The sequence below is a fragment of the Dama dama genome, chromosome 1, assembly GCF_033118175.1.
Source record: "Dama dama isolate Ldn47 chromosome 1, ASM3311817v1, whole genome shotgun sequence".
Lineage (NCBI taxonomy): Eukaryota > Metazoa > Chordata > Mammalia > Artiodactyla > Cervidae > Dama > Dama dama.
The window spans coordinates 84,064,892-84,092,175 of record NC_083681.1 but is presented as its reverse complement, the minus strand read 5'-3'; the positions used below and the strand labels follow the sequence as shown (position 1 = coordinate 84,092,175).

Below are 27,284 nucleotides of genomic sequence, written 5' to 3'. Positions count from 1 at the left end.
GAGAGGGAGGATGATGGGGAGGGGGAGAACAGGGGGAGGATGGTGCGGGGGAGGGAGGTGTGAGAGGATGGGGAAGGGGAGGAAGCCCATTTTCTGAGGTCTCAGAGCAGCGGCCAGCGTGCAGGTACCTGACATGGAGCCAAAGAATTCCCGGAGCCTTGTGTACTTGGCCGTGTAGTCCCCGGCCTCTGTCAGCACAGCGTCGTAGTCTGCAAGATACCAGACAGGCCACGGGCGTCAGGCCCCAGGACAACGTCCCGGGAGGAGGCGGGCTCAGCAGTGGGCTCCTCACCCCAGCAACACCGCAGGCAAGGCACTTGACGTGAGCCGGCCGTCAGTCAGAATGCCACACACACTGAACACGTGAACGGCCCCAAAGTGTCCAGACCCCACTTGGCAGGCGGGGGTCCAGGGTCACCCCATCTCTAGGCCCTAAGGAGGGAGAGGGGCTACCCCCCCAAGGGCCACCCCTCCTGGCCTGGGCCCCACTTCCTTCTGTAGCCAACTGATCTCCTACACCCTGGAAGCTTCGATGATGGTCTGGACGAAACCTCACCTTCACGTGGGAGGTGCCAGCCGCTGTCCCTGAGGGATGCCCCTGAAGTGCCCGGGAGTGGTGTGGGTGCCCTGTCGGGGATACGAACCGTAGCTGGTGACATCGGGCTTGTAGTCCTGGAAGTGCATGGCTCCTCCGATGAAGCCGAAGTTGGTGCCCCCATGGAACATGTACAGGTTGATGGATGAGCCGGCTTCGACGATGGCCGACACTGTGTTCAAGACCTCTGCGGGGAGGGGCATCTCATGGCCAAGTGGTCATGAGCCCTGAGCCCCCGGGAGGCCCCTCACCGCTCTGGCCCGTGGCTTCCCTGAACCCAGCCGCAGTCCGTGGCCAGAGGCCCCGAGTCCAAAGCCCGGCTTTCAGCGGCTTTCAGTTCCCAGAGGAGTCTGCCTGCGGCAAGGCTGCGGCTGGGGCCGCGCCTCCCGCCCCCACTCCCCCCCAGGGGACTTCACCTGGTGCTCACTGAGGGGACCTGATTAGAAGCACGGTCTGACTGCCCCCTGGCCCACCCAGGCTGGAGAACGAGCCCGCCACACGCACAGAATCAGTGGAGGAGTAACGTGCACGGTTAATGAACATCACATACAGTTTTAAACCCCTGCTCTGGCTGAAGGAAAAGAGCTGAACAAGGCGCTGCTGTTGTTTAATCGCTGAGTCACGTCTGCCTCTTTGCGACCCATGAACTACAGCCCACCAGGCTCCTCTGTCCCTGGGATTCTCCAGGCAAGAGCACCGGAGAGGGTCGCCATTTCCTCCCTCCAGGGGATTTTCTGGATACAGCGATTGAACTCGAGTCTCCTGCACTGCAGGCAGATTCTTTACCACTGAGCCACAGGGGAGACCCTATCAGCAAATGTTACCATTATTGATAAATAACAGTGGCCGTTGATGAATCTGGGGGGAATGGACATCTTTGACAGTCCTCTTCCTGGAGAAGCTCACGCCCAGGTGAAGAAAGCAGTGCTAGCTGGGGATTCACCCCAGGGAAATGCCAGGTGCGCCCGGCTGATGTGCAGGGAGGCTGGCTGCAACTCGGTCTGTGAGCACACACCCTGGACCTCCTGTGTTCCTGGCAGGCTCTTTGCTGAGACACCAGCGAAGCCCAGAAGCACCCAGGTCTTCAAAACGAGAGGTCATGGAGGAGGGGGGTGTCTCTGCATCCTCAAGAGCAGTGGGGGTGTCCACATCGCACAGTGCAGGAAGCATGGCTTCTGGGCCTCTCACATCTGCCCACACCCACCCACACCTCCACCTGCCCACACTCGCCCAAACCTGCCTACACCTCACACCCGCCCACACCCACACCCGCCCACACCTCCACCTGCCCACATTCGCCCACACCTGCCTACACCTCACACCTGCCCACACCTCCACCTGCCCACATCCACTCACACCTGCCTACACCTCACACCCGCCCACACTCACATCTGCCCACACCTCCACCTGCCCACACTCGCCCACACCTGCCTACACCTCACACCCGCCCACACCTGCCCACACCCGCCCACACCTGCCCACACCCGCCCACACCTGCCCACATTCGCCCACACCTCCACCTGCATGTGCACTCAGTGCAGACAGAGAATGCCTGCACTACACACACGGAAGCGTCTGCTCTGGACTCCGGGTTTTTACCTCCTCTTTACACACGTCCTGTGTTGGCTGGATGGCAGCGACAGGCATGCGTCACTACCCCAGAGCCATTAGAAAGACCGCAGAGGAGCGTCTGACCGCTCCTTGCCCTGTTGAGACAGAGGACTCTGGACCCTCTCAGGAGCTGCCTGTGCGCACAGACGCCCAGAGCGCCGCACTGCAGCCAGTTCACACCATTGGCAGCTCCTCTGGAGCTCAGTCCTGCGTCGGAGGCCAGGACTTAGACAAGGCCTGCATGGGGTCCCGCCGAGCACCAACCTGAGGAGTCCAGAATGTAGTGGGGGCCGCCCCACGAGTCAAACCAGCCCGTCCAGTACTCCATCACCATCTTGGGCCGGCTGCCCTGTGCGCCAAAGGGAGGAGTTAGCTGGCGCCTCCGCCCGCCCAGTCCTTCCCCCGCCACAGGCTGGCCTTCGAGGGAGCTGCCCCAGCTCCCGGCCCCCCGCACCCTTCTCCCTCCCGCAGGGGGCGCTCCTGCGGCTGCCCGCCTGGCGGTCAGGGTCCACCAACACCGCCCCAGCTCCCGACCCCCCCCCCCCCGCGCCTTCCTCCCTCCCGCAGGGGCGCTCCTGCGGCTTCCAGCCTGGCGGTCAGCGTCCCCTGCACACAGAGCATCCCGTCCCATCAGGGGACAGCAGAGTCACGGTCCATTGAGAAGGTCCCGACCGCGCCACGGGAAAGGCCATGGGCTCGGTTTCCTCCGGGCTGCCCACCTCCGGAGGGGACACTCGTACCACGTCTGGGTCACTAACGAGGGTCGCTAGTCACACAGGTCAGCAGTCTCCCCTGCGGGGAGGGGCCCCAGGCTGAGGGCCAGGGCTGGACTGTCCGCCGACAGCCCAGGTCACCGTGGCTCAGGGCTGGCTCAGCACCAACTGTCCTGCGTGCCCTGACCTGACTGCCGGGGCCCTCTGTCCTGGAATCTGTGTCCTGAACTGGAGAACAGACGAACACAGCTACTGGGACAGTCACACCAGACGAGGCAGCTGGCGCCGTCAGCACACACGGCCCAGCCCTGGGAGGCGCCCGCAGATGCCCGCATCCACCCTCCGGTCACAGGGCAGGGACCGGGGCCGGTGGGGCTCGCGTGAAACCCCTGAGCACCAGACGGGGCCTCTGATCTGAACCGGGCTGGGTCCACGGCCCCTTTCTGGAGGAAAACACGTGGCTGTGCAGTGCGTGAGAGGCCGGTGGCGGCGGGCGCGGCGGGCAGGCTGGCCGGCCGCGGGCCACTTCTCCAAGCGTGAGTCCACAGGAGCCCGTGGGGAGCAAGCCTGTCCTGGGTGCTCCCCAAACATCACCCACTTGACCCTCAAACAGCCCTACGAGTCGGTTCCAGCACAACCTCCGCTTCCCAGAAGAGGGAGGGGAAGCTGAGGGTCACAGAACCGTCTTTGTCCTGGACGACCTTGAGGGCACTGCGTACCTCCCAGGACTCTCCCCAAGTGGGTCTCAGTGTCCCTGAGTGCAGAGGCCCGGTGGCCTCCGACCCCGGCCAGCAGGCGTGGCACAGGCTGCGGGAGGGCGGGCGGGCCGGGCTCGCGCCCCGCTCCGCACTTCCCTCCCCCCGCCCCCATCCTGCCTCCTCCCTGCCCCTCCCTCCAAACAGAAGCGCGGGGCGGGGCCGGCCCTGGGGACTTCCCACTGCCCCGAGCCTCCAGCGGCTGAGCCTCTGGACCCCACCCCTGCCTTTCGATAGCAGCGGCTGGGATGCGGGTGCCCCAGCACCCCACGGCGTCTTCTCTGGGCCGGGGGCGAGCACCCCAGCAGCCCCGCCTCTCAGAGAGGACACCCGCCGGCCCGCACGTAAGGCAGGCGAGGGCGGCCTTGAAGCTTCATCGCCCGTGAGGCTCACTCCGCGCTGGCCTGACGGGCCGTGCCCCCCGCCGGGTGAAGACAGCAGACAACAGCCTTTCTGGGCCCTGAGAGTCCCGGCGGGTCAAGGCCAGACCCAGGCAGGGAAGCATCTTCCCCACACGGAGCACACTGGGGGCTCGCTGAGTCCACGGAGCTCTCAAGTTCCAGGACTTCAGAAAGGCCCCGTTTCTCGTGGAGAGGCAGGAACCCACCTCCACACACCTGCCTGCACCCGGCTCCCCTCCCCAGGGGCAGGCAGCACGGGGCGGGGTGGGCCGTGCATGGGAAAGGGCGAAGAGCTGAAGGCCGAGCCCCGTGGTCCCCCGCCCACTGAAGCCCCTGACACTGACCCAGGCTGAGCGCGCACGCACCTGTGTGCCCAGCAGAATGGCGGTGAGCTGCCGCAGCTCCGACTGTGACTGGAGGTTGATGGTGGCCAGCACTGTGGGCAGGAAGGAGACAGGGGACAGAGATCACCCCCTCGCCTGGAGGACTGAACGCCCCTGATGTCTCAGCTCACCAGCAGGTAGACAAATCCTGACACCGTCTCCCATCGCCAACCAAGAGTTTAGTTCCTCTGTCGCCAGGAGACTTTCCTGGTTCATCCCGGGAAACTCCACGACTCAGCACGGGCCTTACAGAGATCCACTCTCAAAGCAGCTGTGTTTGATTTACATAATTTTCACAACCTGAGCGTGCGTTTCCATTAATTCCTCCTTCACAGGAGCCCGCAGTCTGACATTCACTTTGCATCTCCAGCCTCCAGCACTGGGTGACCGTCTAAGAAGACTCCCCTTTTACACCTTAGACGAGGGTTAGTATTCTGATCCATCCCCAGCAATAGGCCCTGTGGCTTTCCACTAGGGAAAAGCATGCCTGAGAAAAATGTGCTATGTTTGGCCCACAGGCATAGACGCAGAATTTGGCTCCGAGGCTCTTGCCTGCTTCCTGTCCCTGGACAGAGGAGCTCTCGTGCCCTGGCCTGAGCTCTGCTGTGCCCAGGAAGGTGGATGCTCACTGGGTGGTCTCCTGTGGAACATGAGCCGTGATCATGGGACTTCCCTGGAGGTCTGGTGGGTAAGACTGCGTGTCCCCTGCAGAGGCACAGTTTCCATCCCTGGTTGGGGCAGGAAGGTCCCGGGGGCCACGTGGTGAGTAAACAAAAACCAAAACAGAGATCTTGACAACACTGGAGAGCAACTGAACTCTAATAAAAAATTAATTAAGTTTTTAAAAAGCAAACATCAGCTGGGACCCCGGGAGGCCCACTTGGTATGGAGAAGACCCCACATCTGGACTCTCCTCACCTAAAGTGAAGAGCCAGGCCGACAGGGGGCCAGTCTGAACCGGCCCAGAAACCTTGGAGCCACAGGTCAAACCAGCCGAGGGAGCCCTGCACCTTCTCCATCCCCACCCCCCACCCCCCTCCGGAGCCCAGAGAATAGCATGGAGGGTGAGGAGGGGCACAGTTCAGGGAAACCTGAGGAACCTGGAAAGGGGCCGGGGGCGGGGGGTGTTGTAACCATCCTGTGACGGCAGAGGTGATGACCCACCGGGGCCCGGGGCCCCTCCAGCCACCTCTCCCCCCACCCCGTGCCTGGCCCCCTAGGAAAGCCGAGCCCCAGCGGTCTGGGCACTTGCAGAAGAGGAAGCCCGGAAGATGGCTCCTGCACCTTCCTGCCCCCAGATTCTCATCGTGTTGGCCCAAAGAGTTCTCTCCAGAGTCACTTAATCCTGTGAAAGTCAACCCCAACACCACACCTGGTTCCCCTGATTGGAACAGCCGCCTCAGTCGGGTCACCCCACAGGGAGGGGCACTGGTCACAGCCACTGGCAAGCAGGCCATCAGAAAAGAAACACATTCAAGGAAAACAGTGCAGGAAATACAAGGTTGGGGAGAAGGTGGCTGAGGAAACTGCCCAGAAAGCAGAAGGAAAAGGAGAAGACAGACAGCTGGAGAGCCACATGGCACAGAGGGTGAACACCTGCCTTGGACCCACAGAGGACGGAACCAGAGAAGAGGTGGCACGGCACAGCAGGGAGCAGCCGCCTCCAGGACTGCTCTGTCCAGCTGACAGCGCGCCGAGGAGGGCGGGCTCTGCAGAGACACAGGGCCCAAGTCACAGCAGCACGTGGAGAAAATGACGGACAACACTTCAAAGTCCCCGGACCCAGTCTCCAGGGGACCTGGGCCACCATCGGGATGGGGACACAGTGAGGGGCCAGCGCCATCGGACTGGATCAGATTCCGACAGGCACAGGCGTCTTAAAACACCCTGACGGGGTTTGGAAGCTGCTGTCAAGTGTTTAAGAGAGACAGGGAAGAGAAAGGACAGAAAAAAATTTGAAAGAAAAGGAAAACCAATGGGTTACATTGGAAGCTAGCTGGCCACAAGCACCGTCCAGAACGCCAATGGGCTGCCCGGCCGGCATGAGGACCTTTACTCGGGCCCCAAACATTGTGCCCATCAAGACAGAGCTGGGGGCACAGCTGCACCCAGGAAAGCCACGGGGCCAGGGTGGCAGGAGAGGGGGCTTGACATCCACACTACAGGGCTCTCTGTGCAGGTTATTTAGAATCACGGAGGCAGACTCAAAAGGAAAGGTAAACAGCTCCAAGTGGGCACCTCAGGGCAAGGGCCACGGAGGCTGCACCACGTGTTTCTTTCATTGTTGTTTTGTTTTTGAGTTTTTGTTCGGGGATAACCGCTCCACAATGTTGCTGGTGTCTGCTGCACAACAGCGTGGATCAGCTGTGGGTATACACATGCCCCTCCCTCCGGGCCTCCCGCCGCCGCCCACCCACCCCTGGGTCATCACCGAGCACCCAGAAGAGCTCTGTGCTGCATGGAGGTTCCCGCTCACTGCCTATTCACACGCGCTTCTGTATAAACGTCAAGGATAGCCTCTCAGTTCACAAGCATTTCCAAGATTTCTTTCACACCTGGTGAAAGTCTAAATCATGTTTGCTGCTGCTGCTGCTCCTGCTAAGTCGCTTCAGTCGTGTCCGACTCTGTGCGACTCCATAGACGACTGCCCACCAGGCTCCCCCATCCCTGGGATTCACCAGGCAAGAACACTGGAGTGGGTTGCCATCTCCTTCTCCAATGCATGAAAGTGAAAAGTGAAAGTGAAGTCAGAGTCGAGTCCGACTCTTCGCGACCCCGTGGACTGCAGCCTACCAGGCTCCTCCGCCCAAGGTATTTTCCAGGCAAGAGTACTAGAGTGGGGTGCCAATCACGTTTAACTAACTGAAAAAAATCATTCCGGGTAGCAGGGGCGGGCCAGGGAGGGGACTGGCCCGCGGTGGAGGGGCGGGCCCGGGGCGGGGTCCGTGGTGGAGGGGCGGGACCCGCGGTGGAGGGGCGGGGCCACCAGCGGCCCCAGAGAGCCCGCACCCGCCGCTCGAGGCTCCTCTGCTGTCCCCGCGGCTGAAGCGCGCTCCAGGGCCGGACGCCGCAGCCCACAGCCCGGGTCCTGCCCCCACCCGACGGGACACAGCGCCACCGTGTGGGCCCCTCGGGAGGCGCGTCGGGAGGGGCGGACCGAGAGGAGCTGCCCAGTGCCCGCCCGGACGCCAGTGAGAGAAGAGGCCCACTGTACCGGGTCGGAGGCTGCGGGCACCGCACGTGTCACGAGGGGCCACTGCGGCCTTGCAAAGGGCATTGTCGGGGAGAGAGGACCACGGCCCTCGGGCGAGCAGAGGCGCTGGGAGCCGTGAGCGTGGACTCGAGGAGCGCGGCGCCAGCAGAGACGGCCGCCCAGGGGGGACAGGCCAGGCACCCAGGAGGGCGCGGCGCAGGGAGACGGGGCGAAACCCTCTGCTCCAGTGGGAGCGGCTGGCGGGGACCCAGCACCACGAGAAGGGGGTGCCCACTGGGCCTGAAGACCAAGCTGTGAGCCAGCTGTCCCTGCCGGACACCAGCCGGTGGTCTGCCTGGCCTCTCTGTGGACCCTGCTGGACACCCACCTTGCTGTCCCATGTCCTGCCATCCACGGGGCCCTGGGTGTCCCCGGTGCTCCACCAGTTGGCCCCTCCAGCCCGGAGCACACAAGAGCTCAGGCCAGGGCGACACCGCCCCCCCACCTCCCCACGGCCTCCTGGCAGGTACCTCCGTCCACAATGCCATTCTTCAGGCCGTCCTGGTTGTCTGAGGTCAGGAGCAGCTCCACGATCCCCCGGTCCTGCAGGGCCTGCGAGGGGGTCAGACAACAGGCTGTCCTTCCTCACACCTCCCACCATGTCACACTCTGACGTCTGCCTAGAGCAGGCCCTGGGGCCCAGAGAAGTGAGCGTCCCAGGAGCCCAGCCTCCCCTGGGCTTCAGGACCAGGCAAGCATCCCTTTATGCACCCTGTCCCAGACACCAGGGTCACCACCAGACAGGAGGGACAGCAGGGCAGCTTCCTTCCCTGCAGCCCGGGGACGGGGGAAGCCTGGCCCGGCCTCACCGGCACAGAACAGGCATCATGGCTCTGGCCCAGGGGGTTTCAAGGAGTCGCTGTGGCAGAAGACACCCTGCTGGCCTAAGCCTGCCCCAGACAAGGACTGAGCTCTCATCTGGCTTCAAGAACACCACCCTCCCCGAGGCAGCCTGGCCTCTCTGCGGAGGAGGGGACACTGGGTGAGACCCTCCAAGCGTCTGCAGGGACTGGAGGAGTCCCCAGATGGACACGACTCTGCCTGTGGCAGCAGGGGTGTCGCCCAGGACACCGGGGGCCGGAGCAGCTCTCGTCAGATCAGCTGGAGGCACTGAGGCTTTCTCGACGCACACGGGGGCCGACCCTCCCAAGTACAAAGCGCTGGTGCCTGTGATGTCATCAGTGTCCTGTGTGCTGACTGTTCACTGGATGCTGGAGCAACACTGAGCCTGAGACTTGGCTGCACATACAGTTCGGACAGGCAAACCCTCTCATCGATCCCAACTCACAGAAGAGAGAGTAGGGGCTTAGAAAAATGGGTGCATCTGCTCCAGGTCTCAGCTGCCGAGTGAGAGGAGCCAGTTCTGAGCAGCTGTTGTCAGTCACTCGTCGCAGCCGAGGCTTTGCAACCCCGTGGGCTGCAGCACACCTGTTCTTTTCAGTGTCGCTCTGGCCCTGCCCCTGCCTGCTCTGCCGCACACTTGGCCAGGGGCTCCAGCCACCTGCTCGCTGGAATCGGATGTCTGAGCTCCACCCCAGAGGCCCTTGGTTAACGGATGGCATATGGCCTGGGCACAGTGAGTTTAAACAATCCCCAGAGGGAGCCAACATGCGGCCAGAGGAGGGGCCACTGCTTTGAGTGCTGGAGTCAGATCAGCAGCCGCCACCACCAGGAAGGCCTCCAGCCACGCCCTCAGTCAAGGCAGTTCTGTTGCTCTCAGCCCCCGCAGCACCATATGTACTGAAATCCCTGTTAAACTCAGTCAACGGAGGGCACAAGTGAAGACCTTGTTGCAATCAAGGTCTGAGAAAGGATTTACCGCTTAGTAAATGGTGCTGGGTGACAGGCCCATACGTCGCAGCAGAGCCCATAGAGGGAAGGCGCAGAGGTGAGCTGAGCTGACTCTTACCTTCTTGATGTAAGGCATGTAGGCGGGGTCTTTGTTGTAGGACCCATACTCATTCTCCACCTGCACAGCAATGATGGGTCCCCCATGCTTGTACTGAGAAAACAAGAGAGCAGTGAGAAGCTGAGGCTGTGGTGGGGACCGCGCCAGCTAATGTCACCACACTTAGCGCCAGTGAACGTCCGTTCAGAAGCTCAAGTCTCAAAGGGTCTGATGCACAATTGAGTGACATCAGTGAGACAGGGAGAAGGGAGCTCCAGGCCTTTGTCCCCCTGGGGAAACAACAGGAAAACAACTGTACCACTGACTAAAGGAACTTTATAGGGTCTCTGGAAACAAGCCAAATGTTTAAGCAAACAAGGGAACATCCAATCAAGAAAAGACATTCAAAACGGTGGCACATTCCATGATTTTGCTCACCTGGTGTCCCACCCACTCCCTGGAGTAGCAAGGTGAAGTCAGAAGGACACAGCCTGAGTTCCAGCCCGTCCGTTAGGACAGAAGGGCTATTTGTGGGCTCCCCAGAGAACTAGTTTCTGTCTCATCTGACTTAGAGATCAGACAAAAAACGTTGGTATGGTTTGGACCTCAGGCTGGAAGCTGCAAAAGGCAGCGATGGGTCACAGCCTGTAAACATTTCAGGGGGACTACAGACCCATGGATGCCCAGGAGCAAGGGATTACAGGCAGAGGAATATGATAGAATATCTAAGACCATAAGAAGAATCCAGGGTGAGACTCTTGGAGAAATCAACATGTAAAAGCAGCTAGGGGAATTTTTTTTTTTTTTAAAAAAAGCACACACACAAACCAGACAGGATACATACCAAGAAAATACCTGAGAAGATCTCAGACCTGCATCCCAGGCTGATCTCAAGGCTCGGGAGCCCACTAAATACTAAAGGTCTTTCCAGAAGACTGCAAACACTGGGAGAGGGGACTGTCTTTATAAATGCCTAACTTTAACCCTCCAAAATAAGGCATACAAAGAAACAGGAAAATGTAACTCATTCAAAGAACAAAATAAATCTCTAGAAACAGTGTCTAAAGGAACTAGAAATGGCCTCTAAAAAAACACACACACTGAACTTAGAAGACAAAGAATTTTAAAACAACTGTCATAAATATGATCAAAGAGCTAAAGAAAAACATGGACAGAAATCAAGGAAAGGACATATGGACAAAGTGAGAATATTAATAAAGAGACAGAAATGATTTCAAAAAGAACCAAACAGAAATTCTGGAGCTGAAAAGTACATTATCTAAATAGAAAAATTCACCATAGGAGTTCAACCGCATATTCAAACAGGCAGAAGAAAGAGTGTGCAAACTTGATGACAGGTCATTTGGAATTATTGAGTCTGAGAAGCAAAAAGAAAAAAGAATAAAGACAAGTGAACAGATCCTAAGAGACTTTATGCAAATCAGTAAACAGACAAATACACTCACTATAGGAAGTCGAAAAGGAGAAGAAAGGGGCAGAGATCCAAGCTTCAGTGAAATCCAAGTAACATTAAACCAGAGACCCACACCAATACATATTATCAAACTGTCAGAAGACAGAGATTCTTGAAAGGATCAAAAGAAACACAACTTGACATGTACAAAGGATTCCCAACCTTGCAGAACATTTGGTCCAAAACATCCACAAGACATTCAGTCCATAAGATATTTGGTTCATATGACATTCAGTTCATGCCAAAAGGGCCTTGAAATTTAGTTTTACCCAAAATGTCCATGAGCCTATTTGCCCCACACTAAATAGCTTGGATAAGACCAAACATCCAAGACCTTTTAGTGTGGAGTGAATGTCTGCTAACCATCCCCAGTGAGATTACCAGTGGATATCTCATCAGAAATTTTGCAGGACAAAGGCAGTAGGATACTATATTCAAAGTACTGAAGGAAAAAAACTAGCAAGTGAGATTTCTCTATCTGGCAAAACTGTCCTTCAAAAATAATGGAGAAATTAAGACATTGTCAGACAAATAAAAGCTGAAAGAATATATTACCACTAGACTTGTCTTATAGGAAATGCTACACAGAGTCCCTCAAGTTGAAATGAAAGGATGCTAGATGAAAACTCAAAGCCAGCTGACAATATAAACTTCCCTGGGAAAGGTAAATATGTGAAAAAATGTAAAAAACAGTATTATTATAATTTTAGTTTGTAACTCCATTACTTATTCTTTACAGGATTTAAAAGACAAGTATATAAAAATAATTATGTGTTTATATTAATTGGTACACAATATATAAAAATACAATTTGTGATAGCAATAATATAAAAGGGATGGAGCTGTAAAAAAGTAGGAGTTTTTGTATGTGATTGAAGTTAAGATGGTATCAATATAAAATAGAATGTCATAACTTTAGGACAGTGTATGTAATCTCCATGATAACCAAAATATCTGTAGAATATACACAAAAGGAAATAAAAAGAATCAAAACTTGTCACTTAAAAAATTCAACTAGTAAAATCTGCTGCAAAAAAAAAAAATCAACTAAATACAAAGGAAGGCTGTAATGAAGGAAATAAGGGAGAAAAAAGCTATAAGACATACAGTAAACAGATAACAAAACAACAAAAGTAAGTGCATCCCTATCAGTAATTACTTTAAATATAAATGGATTAAACTCCCCAACCAAAAGACAGATTTTCAGAATGCATAAAAAAGCAATACCTAACTATAGGCTGTCTACAAGACACTCATGTTAGATCTATGGACCTACATGGGTTGAAAGAGAAAGTATGGAAAAAGATACTCTGTGTGAACAGTAACCAAAAGAGACCAGGGGGTGACTACAGTAGCAAACAAAATGGACTTTAAGTCATAAATTGTTAGAAGGGGGAAAGAAAGACATTATTTAATGTACACAGGTGTATAGATATTCATATTTGCACAACAATAAAAGGGGCAATTTAGAAGATACAATATAAACATATGTGCACCAACACCAGAGCGCCAAAGTAAATATTGGCAGAATTAAAGGGAGAAATGCAACTCTATAAAAACAGTAGAAGACTTCAATACTCCATTTTCAATAGGATAACCAGACAGAAGACCAGGAAGGACACAGAAGACTTGAACAACACTACAGACAAGTTAGGCCTGACAAGTGTATACAGAACACTCCACCCAACAACAGCACAACACACATTTTTCTCAAACGCACATGGATCACTCTCCAGGATAAACCATATGTGAGGCCATAAAGCAAGTTTTAATAAAATGTAAGGTTGAAATCATATAAAGTATCATTTCCAATTACAGAAAAGATGAAAGTAGAACCCAACAACAAAAAGGAAACTGGAAAATTCACAAGACTGTGAATAAACAATCAGTGACTCGAAGAAATCTCAGGAAACCTAGAGAATATGTTGAGACAAAATAAAAACACAACATACAAACTTGTGGGATACAATGAAAGCACTATAAACACTTAAAAAAAGAAGAAAGACCTCAAGTCAACAACCCACCTTTTCACCTTAAGCAACTGGAAAAGAAGAAACTAAACTCAAAGGTAACAGAGGGAAGGAAATAAGAAATATGAAAGCAGGGGAAATAGAAGATTAGAAAAACAATAGGGAAAAATCAACCAATCTTTTCTTGAGTCTCTGAAAAGATTAACAAAACTGACAAACCTCTAGTTAGAGTAAGAAAAGACTCAACTAGAAACACACAACATGCCAAGGCTGAATTGTGAAAAAAGAAACATCTGAATAGATTTATAACTAGTGAGGAAAGTGACACCAATCTTTCTCAAATTCTAAACATTTTGAAAAAAGGGAACACTTCCAAATTTACTCTATGAGGCCAGTATTACCAAAGCCAGAAAAAGAGTTAACAGGTAAAGAGAACTACAGACCAATATCCCTCATGAATATTGATGCAAAAATCTTAAGCATAATACTAAAAAAAACAAATTCAGCAGCGTACTAAAAAGATTATACACCATGAAAATGTGGGGTTTATTCCTGAATATAAGGATGGTTCAATAAAATCAATGTTATACACCACATTAATGAAATGAAGGTTAAAAAAACATGATTATCTCAAACGATGTTGTAAAAAAGCATTTCAAAAATTCAGCATGATTTCATAATAAAAATACTCAACAAATTACTAATATAAGGAAACTATCTCACCTTTAAAAAGGCTATATGTGAATAGCCCACAGCCAGCCTCATACTCACTGAAAGCTTTTCCTTTGAGATTAAGACTGAGACAAGATTCCTGCTTTTACCACTTCTATTCAACAAGGTATAGAGAGTGTTAGCTAGAGTAATTAGGAAAAAAAGAGTGAAATAAGTCATCCAAGTTGGAAAGGAAGATGCAAAATTATCTCTTGTTTGCAGACAATATGATCTTATGATTAGAAAACCATGAAGATTATATACACAAACAAACCTGTTAGTTCTAATAAACAAATACAGCAAATCCGCAGAATACAAAAACCAATGCACAAAGAATTCAATGGTTTCTATACACTATCAGTGAAAAATTCTACATACAATAGCATCATAAAGATTTAAATATTTAGGAATAAATTTAATCAAGGAGGCCCTTATACATTGAAACCTACAAAATGTTGCCAAAAGAAAGAAGATACCAATAAATGGAAAGGTATCCTGTGTTCATAGACTGAAAGGTTTAATATTATTAAGATGTCATTACTACTCAAAGCAATCTACAAAGTCAATGTAATCCTTGACAAAACACCAGTGTTTTTAAACAAGCAGAAAAAGGCGTCGTAAAATCCACATGGAATCCCAAGAGACTCTGAATATCCAAAACAATGCTGGAAAAAAAGAACAAAATTAGAGGTCTCACACTTTCTCACTTCAAAACTTACCACACAGCTACGGTAATCAAAATAGTGCAGTCCTGGCCTCAAGACAAATATATAGAACGATGGAATAGAATAGAGAGCCAAGAAATAAACTCACACATATGGTCAAAAGGATTTTCTCCAAGGGAGGCAAAACCATTCAATGGGGAAAGGTCACTCATTTTTTTAAACAAATGATGGCAAGAAAACTGGATATGCACATGCACAAAACAAAGCTGTGCCCTTACGTTACACATACCATCTGAAAAACGTAACTCAAAGGAGATCATAGACCAGAATGTAAGAGCAACATTATGAAACTCTCAGAAGACGACACAGGGGAGAAGTGTCACGAAACTGGATTTGGCAATGATTTACCTAAAGCATGGGCACCAAAGGAGAAAACAAGATGCACTGGACTTACCAGTAAACACCCTCAGAGCGAGAGAAGATATTTACAAGTCATACATTTGATAAGATACTGATAGATACTGAAGAAAGAACTCCTACAACCACAAAAACACACAGACCAGTTAAAAAATGGGCAAAGAATTGGAATAAATATTTCTCCAAGGAATACATATAAATGGCCAGTAAGGACATGAAAAAATACTCCACATCACTAATTATTAAGTAATTCAAATCAAAACCACAGTGAGATACCACTTTATATCCATTAGGATGGCTTTTATGAAACAGACAGAAAACAGCAACTGTGGGCCAGGGTGTCAAGAAATTGGAATTCTGTGTATTGTTCATGAGAATGTAAAACAGTGTGTTGTGGAACACTTAACGTTTCCTCAAAATCTTAAACACAGAAAAGCCATGTGACCCAGCAATACCACTTCTGGGTATATATCCAACAGAAATGAAAATGGACTCAAACAGATATCTGTAACCCCCTGGAGAAGGGCATGGCAACCCACTCCAGTACTCTTGCCTAGAGAATCCCCATGGACAGAGGAGCCTGGCGGGCAACTGTCCATGGTGTCGCATGGAGTCCGACACGACTGAGCGCCTAAGCACAGCACCCAGAAAAAACTGTCCTGGATTAGGTGTGACCTTTCTGTGCCTAAGAAGGATTCTGGGTCACATCCCTAGCACAGCCACCCCCAGGGCCCTCAGCCCCACCCCACCTCCGCCACCCAGCCTAGGACAGCTTACTGAATCGTCTTGGCAAGCCCATCTTCCTTGCAAAAATCTAGACTAAGAATTTTCCTAGCTTCTTGCCTCTTTCATGACTGAGGCTGCCAGATTTAGTAAGTGAAAATACAAGACATCCAGTTATACTGCTTGAATTTACAACAAATAATTTTTAAATAAGAAATGAATTTTTTAATGTACCTGTCCCATGCAATATTTAGGACATATGTATACTTAAGAAATGTATTCCTTGTTTATCTGAAGTTCACATGTAATGGGGGTATCCTGTGTGTTATTTGCCCACCCTACAAAGGACCAACAGTTCCTTTGATCTGTGTGCTGTGAATATCCCAAACCACTGACTCTCAGCCGCTTTTATCAATGAACTAATTTTTTAACTGTACTAATTTCTCAGTGTCGCAGTTCTTTTACAGAAGCAATTGGGTTTATTTGCATTCCTGCTTTTTCATTGCTTCCAGTTGTTAGATGCCACGTTAGGACACTTTCTCCCCCAGCTTCATCTGAAGACGTATGTTTTGAACGATAAACCTGCATCCTTTGGGGAACCAGAGGACGGACTCCGGACGTCATCAGTGGAGACTATAAGGAGAAGGCCCCCTCCTCACAGGCGAGGGGCTGTCCCAGGGGCGTCTCTCCAGCGCAACTGGACCCCGCGCTGCGAGTCCGGACCGACAGGCCAGGCGAGCCGCCACCCCGCGCCCGGCGCCGCGTCCCTGCGCCCGACGCACCACGCCGGCCTTCGGAGCTTCCCGCCCACGGCAAGCGCAGCACCAGCAGGCCTCCGCGGAGGAGGGCGGCGGCCGCGGAAGCGCCCGTGAGGCCAGCCGGCTGAGAGCCTGACCGGCTGCGGCACCGGTGCGGGGCGCGGAGGGCAGGCCCAATCTGCTCTTTTACCTGGAGCGGCACCACCATGAGCATCAGGTGGTCAAAATAAAGGTCCACTGCTTCCGTGAAGCCCTTGTAAGTTGTTCTCAGCCTCATGTCAGGGTCTCGGAGTAACCAGCTTGAATGAAAAGGGGAGGGTGATTAGTTTCACCGTCTGGGGGTTTGCTCTGAGCAGGTGATGGCTGAAAAGGAGCAGCTTAAGGGAGCCCAGGGTGATCCTGGAGGCCAGTCAGGACGGAGGGCAGACGCTGGCACGGGCCAGAACCTGCTTTCCCCGAGACCCAGCACTCTGGCCATTCTAGTTCTGAGTCAGGGCCAGCGGTCTGGCTGCCAGTCAGAGGACCAAAGCTTTTCATTGAATGCCAAGGCCCATGTCTCAAGACTTTACACAACATCTTATCAGAGAGGGGTGAAGACAAAGGGGTCGAGGATCCCTGAGACTGGAGGACACAGGCATCCGCCTTCTGCTGCCAGCAGAAAAGGCAGCCTGGGGCCGAGAGAAGGGGTCTGGCCTCCCCTTTCTAATCCGGCTGGTCCCCATCTGCACGGGGTCCTCAGCATCCAGAGCTCGGCCTGGGGTGTGGGGGGAGGAGGAGGGGGGAGAGGAGAGGGGAGGGGGAGCTAGAGACAAAGGAAGGTTAACCCTGGGCTGGCCTGCAGGGGGAGGGGTGGGGGAGAGGGAGAGGAGGGTGTGGGAGAGTGCGGGAGGGGAGGATGGGGAGGGGAGAGGGAGGGGGAGCTAGAGACTAAGAAGGTTAACCCTGGGCTGGCCTGCAGGGGGAGGGGTGGGGGAGGGGGAGAGGGAGAGGAGGGTGTGGGAGAGTGGGGGAGGGGAGGATGGGAGGGGGAGGGGAGAGGGAGGGGGAGCTGGAGACAAAGAAGGTTAACCCTGCCCTGGCCTGCAGCGGGAGGGGTGTGGGAGAGTGGGGGAGAGGAGGGTGTGGAAGAGTGGGGGAGGGGAGGATGGGAGGGGGGAGGGGAGAGGGAGGGGGAGCTGGAGACAAAGAAGGTTAACCCTGCCCTGGCCTGCAGCGGGAGGGGTGTGGGAGAGTGGGGGAGAGGAGGGTGTGGGAGAGTGGGGAGGGGAGGATGGGGAGGGGGGAGGGGAGAGGGAGGGGAGCTGGAGACTAAGAAGGTTAACCCTGCCCTGGCCTGCAGCGGAGGGGTGTGGGAGAGTGGGGGAGAGGAGGGTGTGGGAGAGTGGGGGAGGGGAGGATGGGGAGGGGGTAGGGGAGAGGGAGGGGGAGCTGGAGACTAAGAAGGTTAACCCTGCCCTGGCCTGCAGGGGGAGGGGTGGGGGAGGGGAGAGGGAGAGGAGGGTGTGGGAGAGTGGGGGAGGGGAGGATGGGGAGAGGGAAGGGGAGAGGGAGGGGGAGCTGGAGACAAAGGTTAACCCTGCCCTGGGCCTGCAGCGGGAGGGGTGTGGGAGAGTGGGGGAGAGGAGGGTGTGGGAGAGTGGGGGAGGGGAGGATGGGGAGGGGGGAGGGAGAGAGGGAGGGGGAGCTGGAGACAAAGAAGGTTAACCCTGCCCTGGCCTGCCTGTGGTGTTCACCCACAGGTAAGCATGGAGCACCACTTCCAGACCTGCAGCCAAGGTGTTTTCCTTATACAGATTCTGAGGAACATTCATGTTTTCCTGCAAAAGGCCCCAGTGCTCCTCGCATCCTGGTCCAGAAGTATAGGCTGAGAAAGCCATGATTGCGTCAGGTCCCTGGGTGACCGTGGAGAGACAGCCCCCTGGGGCCGACGCCTGAGTCCTTCACAGGGAAGCTCTAGTCTCTGGTCCCCGCTGGGACTCCGTTCGCAGCATGCCCAGCTCCGCCCCCTGGGAATGCCCGCCCAGGACCTGAGCCCAGGGTGCAGGGAGGCCTGAAGGCTTCAGAGCTCAGACTTAATGGAGGCGCTGCTGACACAGGGTTTCTGACCCGCAGGGAGGAGGGGCGAGGCTGCCCTGGCTGCCACAGCCAGCGACCGAGGGTCTGGGCAGTGGGGCAGGCCCTATCGCCCAAGGATGAGAGTGAGGCCTTCACAGAGCAGAAGGCGTCACACAGGACCAGCCTGCCCCCCCCACCGCAGACTGGGGAGAGGGAGCTCACAGCTAGAACCGGGAGCATGGGACCCCGTCAACAGGAAACCCTTCTGCTGGAATATTACTAGTGGTAATAACACCTGGGACCAGGGCTGGCCCTGGCGCTAGGTAATCCTGCCCGACTCCTGAGCCAACCACAGGCAGGGTTCTGACTCCTGTGGAGACCCCATCCCAAGATAGCTCATCGGGGCCTGAGATCTGAAGGCAAAAGATAAAACTAAAACAGCCTGTTTCTCCTCTATCAAAATGCTCGCCCCTAAAAAAAAAATGCTTTGTAGCACATCTAAGGAACAGGAGGGTTGGTTTGACTTCTCCCATTTTTCAGAAAGCAAGGCCCGTCTGGAGCGGGCGAGACCAGACCGAGGCCGAGCCCTGCAGCAGGGCCTGGCGCCTGAGACCAGCCTCCCGGCCCTGCGGCGCGGAGCCACATGGGCTCTGACTGGGACAGTAACTGTGACGTCACTGACGAGGCTGCCCTTTAGGGGCCACTTATTCTGAAAAAGAACCTCTGCACAGGGTGAAACGTACACGTAGACAGCAACATCAGGCCCACGGGGTGCTCAGCGCTCACACAAGCACACAGGGCACCCCCAGCCACCGCCGAGGCACGGCCCCGCTCACCTGGGCAGGCCCCCGAGGTCCATCTCGCTGCAGATGTAGGGGCCTGGACGCAGGATCACCCACAGTCCCACCTCCGCCGCCAGCAGGATGAAGGCCCTGGGGGTCGGGGTCACCGACTCTCAGGGCTCGGAGCCCAGCGCCCCCTCCCCTCGCCCGCCTGGCCCTCCCCGGGGGGCTGGGGACGCTGAGGGCAGGACACCACCGCCCCCCCCCCCAGGGTCAACGCCAAGGCCCCAGCCTGGGACATCGGTGCGGCCACTCTGGGGCACGAGGAGAAGAAAGAGCCTCGCCCGGGGCATGGAGTCCTGACTGAGGGCCTGACCTGAGGCCCCCAGCCCAGCCGGGACCACCCTGCAGAGCCAGGCACCTGGGGAGGGGCCTCAGGGCTGGGCTCGGGGGCGGGGGGGGCAGGCCCAGCCCAGGGGTGGCGGGGTCACGACGGAGGGCGTGGGGCCCGGCACAGGCTCCCCCTGTGGTCCTCTCTGCCCAGGATGCCCCATGGGTCCCCGTCCCTCAGGCCCCCGGCCCCACCTGGCCGGGTCACAGAACCTACTCCAGGTCCAGGTTCCCAGAGAAGTCGAATGTGCCTCTCTGTGGCTCGTGGAGGTTCCACGGGACGTAGCTGTGGCAGGGAAGAGGGTGACAGGTGTGAGGCCTCCAGTGGTTCTCCACTCTGTCTCCCAGACCGGCATCTCCGTCCCTAAAACCCTCATGAGGCTGAAGACGTGTTTCTCACGTGCAGGGCTGGAATGGAGAAAAACTGGAGAGACCGGTGAGCTCACAGAAGCAGGGCAAGCCCCCCACCCCTGCCGGGAGAAGGGCAGGGGGCCAAGAGATCTGGGGATATCCCTCCCTCCCCATTCTCCATCATCCTCTCTCTTCACCAGAGAAAGAAGTAACTTTATGGGCAAAGCAATTAAAAGTGAGGCAGGCTAGGACCTGGAACCCTTGCCGCATTGCCTGCACCTGGACAAACACCTCCAGCAACAAAATACAGAGAAGCTATGAGACTAAACATAACCGCATGCACGCGGGGCAAAGGACAGCCAAGACACAGAAAGACCCAGAACCCAGCTGCCATTTCCGAGGTGCTGGGGGCGAAAGCAGGGTTCGTGCAGGACCCCTTCCACGCAGCACCACCAAGTGGGGGGACCACCTAATCCCCACACCAGCCCCTCCAGACCCGTCCCCACCCCTGGGAGGAGCCCCAGTTACTGCTTTTGCTTCCCTCGGGTACACCCTCTCCTGCGACCCTCCTCTGGCCTCTGGTCAGTGCCTGTTGATCAGAGTCCTAGAACCCTGGTCGGCAACAAAAGTAGGGGAAAAAGGAGCCCTACTCCTCAGCACTGCTCCTAACGCAATACTCAGAATCCCAACCCTGCCACAGACTGAGGTTCTTACCCAAAGAGAAGATCAGGAAATGTAAGCTCCTTAAGTGGCTGCCTGAGTCCCGGATGCCCCTCTCCTGGACGCCACCCACGCCAGCCTCTGGGGGAAGGTCTCTGATTGCAAAGGTGAACAGGTGGCTTCCTGCTTCCACTTCAGACTCAAGAGCTCATACAGACTCTCCTGATCTTATAAGGCAAAATGCTCAGCCCCTGTCAGGAGCCCTGTAACACGAGCATGTGCCCCCCCAGGACCAGAAATAAATGGATCCCACTAGGTAACCTTCCTGGAAAATCACATACTTTGTTCAACTGATGCTGTCATGGCTCAGAACACCCCGTAACTGTTCTTAGAACTGTCTTCAAAATCGGTTCATAAACTAACAAGAAAACCCACGTCCTTGACTTATAATCGCACATTTTTGCCTGAAGTTTTAATAATCCAGCCTGATCACGCACTTGATTTCATAGACTTGGATCTAAACATCTGTTGGAAATGCTGAAAAAGACATCCACAAAATGATCAAGATTTTTTTCCCAACCGAGCCCATGTGGTAACTGATTCCCCGATCAGCACAGAGGCGGGTGGCCACCACCGGCTGACCCTGCGCTTGTTCCAGGAGGGAAGCCACAGCTTCTGAAGACGACTCCAGAAAGCGATATGGAGACAGATGTGCTGGGAAAGTCCACACACACCTCGGCAGTGGGGGGGGGGGGGGTGCTCCTCCCTTAGACCCACGCGGGGGCCGGGCTCCTCCGCCTCAGACCCACGGGGGGCCGGGCTCCTCCCCCTCAGACCCACGCGGGGGCCGGGCTCCTCCCCCTTACACCCACGGGGGGCCGGGCTCCTCCGCCTCAGACCCACGGGGGGCCGGGCTCCTCCCCCTCAGACCCACGGGGGGCCGGGCTCCTCCCCCTTACACCCACGCGGGGGCCGGGCTCCTCCGCCTCAGACCCACGGGGGGCCGGGCTCCTCCGCCTCAGACCCACGGGGGGCCGGGCTCCTCCCCCTCAGACCCACCGGGGGCCAGGCTCCTCCGCCTCAGACCCACGGGGGGCCGGGCTCCTCCGCCTCAGACCCACGGGGGGCCGGGCTCCTCCCCCTCAGACCCACCGGGGGCCGGGCTCCTCCGCCTCAGACCCACGGGGGGCCGGGCTCCTCCCCCTCAGACCCACCGGGGGCCGGGCTCCTCCGCCTCAGACCCACGCGGGGGCCGGGTTCCTCCCCCTCAGACCCACGCGGGGGCCGGGCTCCTCCGCCTCAGACCCACGGGGGGCCGGGCTCCTCCGCCTTACACCCACGGGGGGCCGGGCTCCTCCCCCTCAGACCCACGCGGGGGCCGGGCTCCTCCGCCTCAGACCCACGGGGGGCCGGGCTCCTCCCCCTTACACCCACGGGGGGCCGGGTTCCTCCGCCTCAGACCCACGCGGGGGCCGGGCTGCTCCCCCTCAGACCCACGCGGGGGCCGGGCTGCTCCCCCTTACACCCACGGGGGGCCGGGCTGCTCCCCCTTACACCCACGGGGGGCCGGGCTCCTCCCCCTCAGACCCACCGGGGGCCGGGCTCCTCCCCCTCAGACCCACGCGGGGGCCGGGCTCCTCCGCCTCAGACCCACGCGGGGGCCGGGCTCCTCCCCCTCAGACCCACGCGGGGGCCGGGCTCCTCCCCCTTACACCCACGGGGGGCCGGGCTCCTCCCCCTCAGACCCACGCGGGGGCCGGGCTGCTCCCCCTTACACCCACGGGGGGCCGGGCTCCTCCCCCTCAGACCCACGCGGGGGCCGGGCTCCTCCGCCTCAGACCCACGCGGGGGCCGGGCTCCTCCCCCTCAGACCCACGCGGGGGCCGGGCTCCTCCCCCTCAGACCCACGCGGGGGCCGGGCTGCTCCCCCTTACACCCACGGGGGGCCGGGCTGCTCCCCCTTACACCCACGGGGGGCCGGGCTCCTCCGCCTCAGACCCACCGGGGGCCGGGCTCCTCCGCCTCAGACCCACGGGGGGCCGGGCTCCTCCCCCTCAGACCCACCGGGGGCCGGGCTCCTCCCCCTCAGACCCACGGGGGGCCGGGCTCCTCCGCCTCAGACCCACGGGGGGCCGGGCTCCTCCCCCTCAGACCCACGGGGGGCCGGGCTCCTCCCCCTCAGACCCACCGGGGGCCGGGCTCCTCCCCCTCAGACCCACCGGGGGCCGGGCTCCTCGGCCTCAGACCCACGGGGGGCCGGGCTCCTCCCCCTCAGACCCACGGGGGGCCGGGCTCCTCCCCCTCAGACCCACGCGGGGGCCGGGCTCCTCCCCCTCAGACCCACGCGGGGGCCGGGCTCCTCCCCCTCAGACCCACGCGGGGGCCGGGCTCCTCCGCCTCAGACCCACGCGGGGGCCGGGCTCCTCCCCCTCAGACCCACGCGGGGGCCGGGCTCCTCCCCCTCAGACCCACGGGGGGCCGGGCTCCTCCCCCTCAGACCCACCGGGGGCCGGGCTCCTCCGCCTCAGACCCACGGGGGGCCGGGCTCCTCCCCCTCAGACCCACCGGGGGCCGGGCTCCTCCGCCTCAGACCCACGGGGGGCCGGGCTCCTCCCCCTCAGACCCACGGGGGGCCGGGCTCCTCCCCCTCAGACCCACCGGGGGCCGGGCTCCTCGGCCTCAGACCCACGCGGGGGCCGGGCTCCTCCCCCTCAGACCCACGCGGGGGCCGGGCTCCTCCCCCTCAGACCCACGCGGGGGCCGGGCTCCTCGGCCTCAGACCCACGGGGGGCCGGGCTCCTCCCCCTCAGACCCACGCGGGGGCCGGGCTCCTCCGCCTCAGACCCACGCGGGGGCCGGGCTCCTCCCCCTCAGACCCACGCGGGGGCCGGGCTCCTCCCCCTCAGACCTACCGGGGGGCCGGGCTCCTCCCCCTCAGACCCACCGGGGGCCGGGCTCCTCCCCCTCAGACCCACGCGGGGGCCGGGCTCCTCCCCCTCAGACCCACGCGGGGGCCGGGCTCCTCCGCCTTACACCCACGGGGGGGCCGGGCCAGGTGAGGGGCGCGGGGCGCGGGGCGGCGCTCACGTGGTCAGCGTGTTGAGGCCGCAGGCCCGCAGCTTCAGGAGACGGTCCCTCCAGTAGGCCCGGGGCACCCGGAAGTAGTGGATGGAGCCCCCGAAGATCCAGAAGGCCGAGTTCTCCAGCTTGAAGTTCTGGCCATCGGCCCGCAGCCCTAGGTGCCGGCGCCACAACAACGAGGCGCCGAGGCCGCTCCAGTTCAGCCTGCAGGAGACAGGGCCTCAGAGCCGGCCCGCCAGCCGGGCGCGGGGGCTGCGGGCAGCCGGGTCCCGCCTCCGCCTCCAGCCCCCAGACGGCCCCCGACGCCAGCCAGACTCGAGGCCGCCACGCAGCACACGCGCGTCAGCGGCGCTCACACCCAGCCAGCCAGGAACAGACAAGCCGGCTTTCAACACGGGGCCACACTCAGAAGGGAGGTCGGGGTGCACACGGGCAGAGGCCTAAGGGCGGAGAAGCTGCCTTTCGGTGCTGGGACCGAGAGGACTCGGGGCGGATGTGGCTTCCTACAGCGGCCACAGGACACACATCAAAGCAGCGGCTACTTGACATGGTACCTCGGAGTCACCTCAAGGTCACAGCCCCCAGGCTGGCGGAGCAGATACCTGGAGAGAGGGACCAGTTAGGAACAGCGTCTGCTCAGGGACCCTGCGTCCAAGGTTCATGTTCCTGAGGACGGGGTGTGGCCGAGGGGCGTCTGGACCGGGAGCACCCACCAGGGGGCTGCCAGGAAGGTGAGTCCACAGAATGTGCGCCCTGGAGTTGGAGGACTGGCGGCGGGGAGGGAGCCCTCACGCGACACACAACCCCCACCCCATCACCCTGCCAGCCCCTCTCTCAGAGGAAGCAGTGAGACAAGCTGGACGCTGAGGAGAGCTGGAGACGGGAGAGCAGGAATGGTCACTGCTGCCTTGGCCCTGCTTTGAAAAGGCCCCTACGCCTCTCTGGTGTTTCCATTTATCTTCAAACAGAAGCTAAACTCAAACACGGGTTGAAAGAGGCTCGTAAGAACCAGCCCTGGCTGAGACACAGTCTTGCCCGCCCAAGCCTCACCGGCCACGGGCGTGTGTGGAGGCCATCTCTCCCCCCGCCTCCACGCCACGGGCTCGGGTCTGACCGGCCATGTAACAGGCAGTGTGGACGGACTGCCCCAGCCTGTGCTCCTCAGCTGTGCAGACCCGGCTGGTCCCACACCTGGTCCTCGCTGAGACTGGGACAGAAACTGAGATGTCTCTCCCGCAATGACAGTGACTGCACGTCTGCTGAAGAGAGACATAAGAGGCAGCGACAGGGACAGCCACTGTGGAGAACAGTCTGGAGAGTCCTTCGAAATCTAAAAACAGAACTACCATATGATCTGGCAATCCCACTCCTGGGCGTATAGCTGTAGTACCATAATTCCTTACCAGCTGAGCCACAGGGAAGCCCGAGAACACTGGAGTGCGTAGCCTTTCCCTTTTCCAGGGCATCTTCCCGACCCAGGGATCGAACCGGGGTCTCCTGCACTGAGGCACATTCTTTACCAGCTGAGCTACCAGGGAAGCCCTATAATTCAGAAAGACACATGCACCCCAGCGTTCATTGCAGCACTATTTACAATAGCCAGGACATGGAAGCCACCTAGACGTCCATCGACAGATGAATGGATAAAGATGTGGTACAAAGGAATATTACTCAGCCACAAAAAGAACAAAATAACGCCACTTGCAGCAACACAGATGGACCTAGAGAGTTCATACTGAGTAAAGCAAATCAAAGGCAAATATATGATATTGCTTATAATGTAGACCCTAAAAAGAGTGGTACAAATGAACTTACAAAATAGAACTAAAATCACGAATGTAAAAGAACAAACACAAAGTTACGGTCACCAGTGGATGGGGGAGGAATACATTTGGAGACTGTTAAATGGTCATCTGTGGGTAACTGTAAACCTATCAGTGGCTTCCTTCTTCAAAAAGTTCCATGTTCCAAGTGACTTAAAATGAAATTTAAAAATACAGTTCTCCCAAGTGACCACCTGCACAGTGATGTGGAAACAAAAGCAGGATCTCTGAGAGGAGAGTCTGGACGTGAGCCCTGGCCCTCCCCTTGGTAGTGCCATCACTGGGGGCTGCAGACCCTGGCTCCCTGGCATGGCCGTGCCCCAGCAACTGCGGCCATCACCTGTCCTAAGTGCTCACAAGGGCTGCACGAGGGTCGGACACCAGGGAAGTACGATGAAAGAGCCTGTGGCAAGGCAGCCCTCACGAGCCACAAGGCATGCTGTCCACGGGACACGCAGGGAAGGGCTCAACAAGACTTGCTGTTAAAGATGTATCTTACAAGGCATGCTGTCCACGGGACACGCAGGGAAGGGCTTAACGAGACTTGCCGTTAAAGATGTATCTTACAAGGCATGCTGTCCACGGGACACGCAGGGAAGGGCTCAACGAGACTTGCTGTTAAAGATGTGTCTTACAAGGCATGCTGTCCACGGGACACGCAGGGAAGGGCTCAACGAGACTTGCCGTTAAAGATGTGTCTTACAAGGCATGCTGTCCACGGGACACACAGGGAAGGGCTCAACGAGACTTGCTGTTAAAGATGTATCTTACAAGCAACAAAAGCATCTTCTCACTGTTTGAAATTAATTCATTTTAACATGCTTTGCAAATAGAATAGCTTCAGTAGGTTTTTTGTGTCCCTGATATGAACAATCCCAATCTTTCCATTCTTTCCCATTTAATTCAGCTGCTGCTGCTAAGTCGCTTCAGTCATGTCCAACTCTGTGTGACCCCATAGACGGCAGCCTACCAGGCCCCCCCGTCCCTGGGATTCTGCAGGCAAAAACACTGGAGTGGGTTGCCATTTCCTTCTCCAATGCAGGAAAGTGAAAAGCGAAAGTGAAGTCACTCAGTTGTATCCAACTCTCAGCGACCCCGTGGACTACAGCCTACCAGACTCCTCCGTCCATGGGATTTTCCAGGCAAGAGTACTGGAGTGGGGTGCCATTGCCTTCTCCGTTTAATTCAGCATTTCACTATCTTTAACGTGCTGGTCGTTGTGCCAAGTCATCTTATTTCAGTTGTCAATTTCATGGTGAAAGCACTGTCCACTGGGCAGCTGCCTGAAGCCAAGGGTCTGCAGACGCCAGACTCCACACGCCCCCCCACCTTGTGCCTGCGTGCAGTCTGCCAGCTGAGAACAGTTTTCACATTTGTAAATGGTTGGAAAAAATCGAAAGAAGAATACTTAGGGACATAAAACAGTTGTATTGAACTTGACATTTCAACATCCATAATTTTACTGATAACCTGCCACTCGTCTACACAGTCTGTGCTGCTCGGGCTCAGTGACATGACGGCAGACAGCAGGGTCCTCAAACCTGGACACACTCACCACCTGGGCCTTGCAGGACCCTGCCCACCCGCCCTGGAGCGTGAGCCCCGGCATGGCACAAGGAGGCCTGTGAGCTCCGTGGCCACCGCCTGGCCGCCTCCCGCCCCCGCCTGCCTCCCGGGCCGCGCCTGGCTCTGCACCAGCTCCTGCTGCTCGTGGGAGGCCTCCAGCTCACCCGCAGCAGAGCACGGTCTCCCCGCTCTCTGAGCACATCTTCTCCAAAGAACACACTCTGCCTTCCTTCACGCATCGTGTTGCACGGGCTTCCGT

General features: G+C 57.0%; 1 protein-coding gene across 1 annotated transcript in view; it reads right to left on the bottom strand.

Moving 5' to 3' along the window:
• The window catches only part of GLB1L2 (galactosidase beta 1 like 2), a 41,659-nt gene that overhangs the window by 4,192 nt on the left and 10,183 nt on the right, over positions 1-27,284 (bottom strand). Inside the window, exons 5-19 of the mRNA XM_061122370.1 lie at positions 27,043-27,184; positions 24,828-24,895; positions 24,687-24,745; positions 24,239-24,302; positions 23,952-24,076; positions 23,643-23,840; positions 19,762-19,830; positions 19,209-19,304; positions 16,508-16,616; positions 9,621-9,713; positions 8,182-8,263; positions 4,441-4,511; positions 2,471-2,555; positions 645-782; positions 129-209 (exon numbers count right to left, since the gene is read on the bottom strand). Coding sequence (XP_060978353.1) covers positions 129-209; positions 645-782; positions 2,471-2,555; positions 4,441-4,511; positions 8,182-8,263; positions 9,621-9,713; positions 16,508-16,616; positions 19,209-19,304; positions 19,762-19,830; positions 23,643-23,840; positions 23,952-24,076; positions 24,239-24,302; positions 24,687-24,745; positions 24,828-24,895; positions 27,043-27,184 — 1,480 coding nt within the window. The remainder of the gene's footprint in view (positions 1-128; positions 210-644; positions 783-2,470; positions 2,556-4,440; positions 4,512-8,181; positions 8,264-9,620; positions 9,714-16,507; positions 16,617-19,208; positions 19,305-19,761; positions 19,831-23,642; positions 23,841-23,951; positions 24,077-24,238; positions 24,303-24,686; positions 24,746-24,827; positions 24,896-27,042; positions 27,185-27,284) is intronic.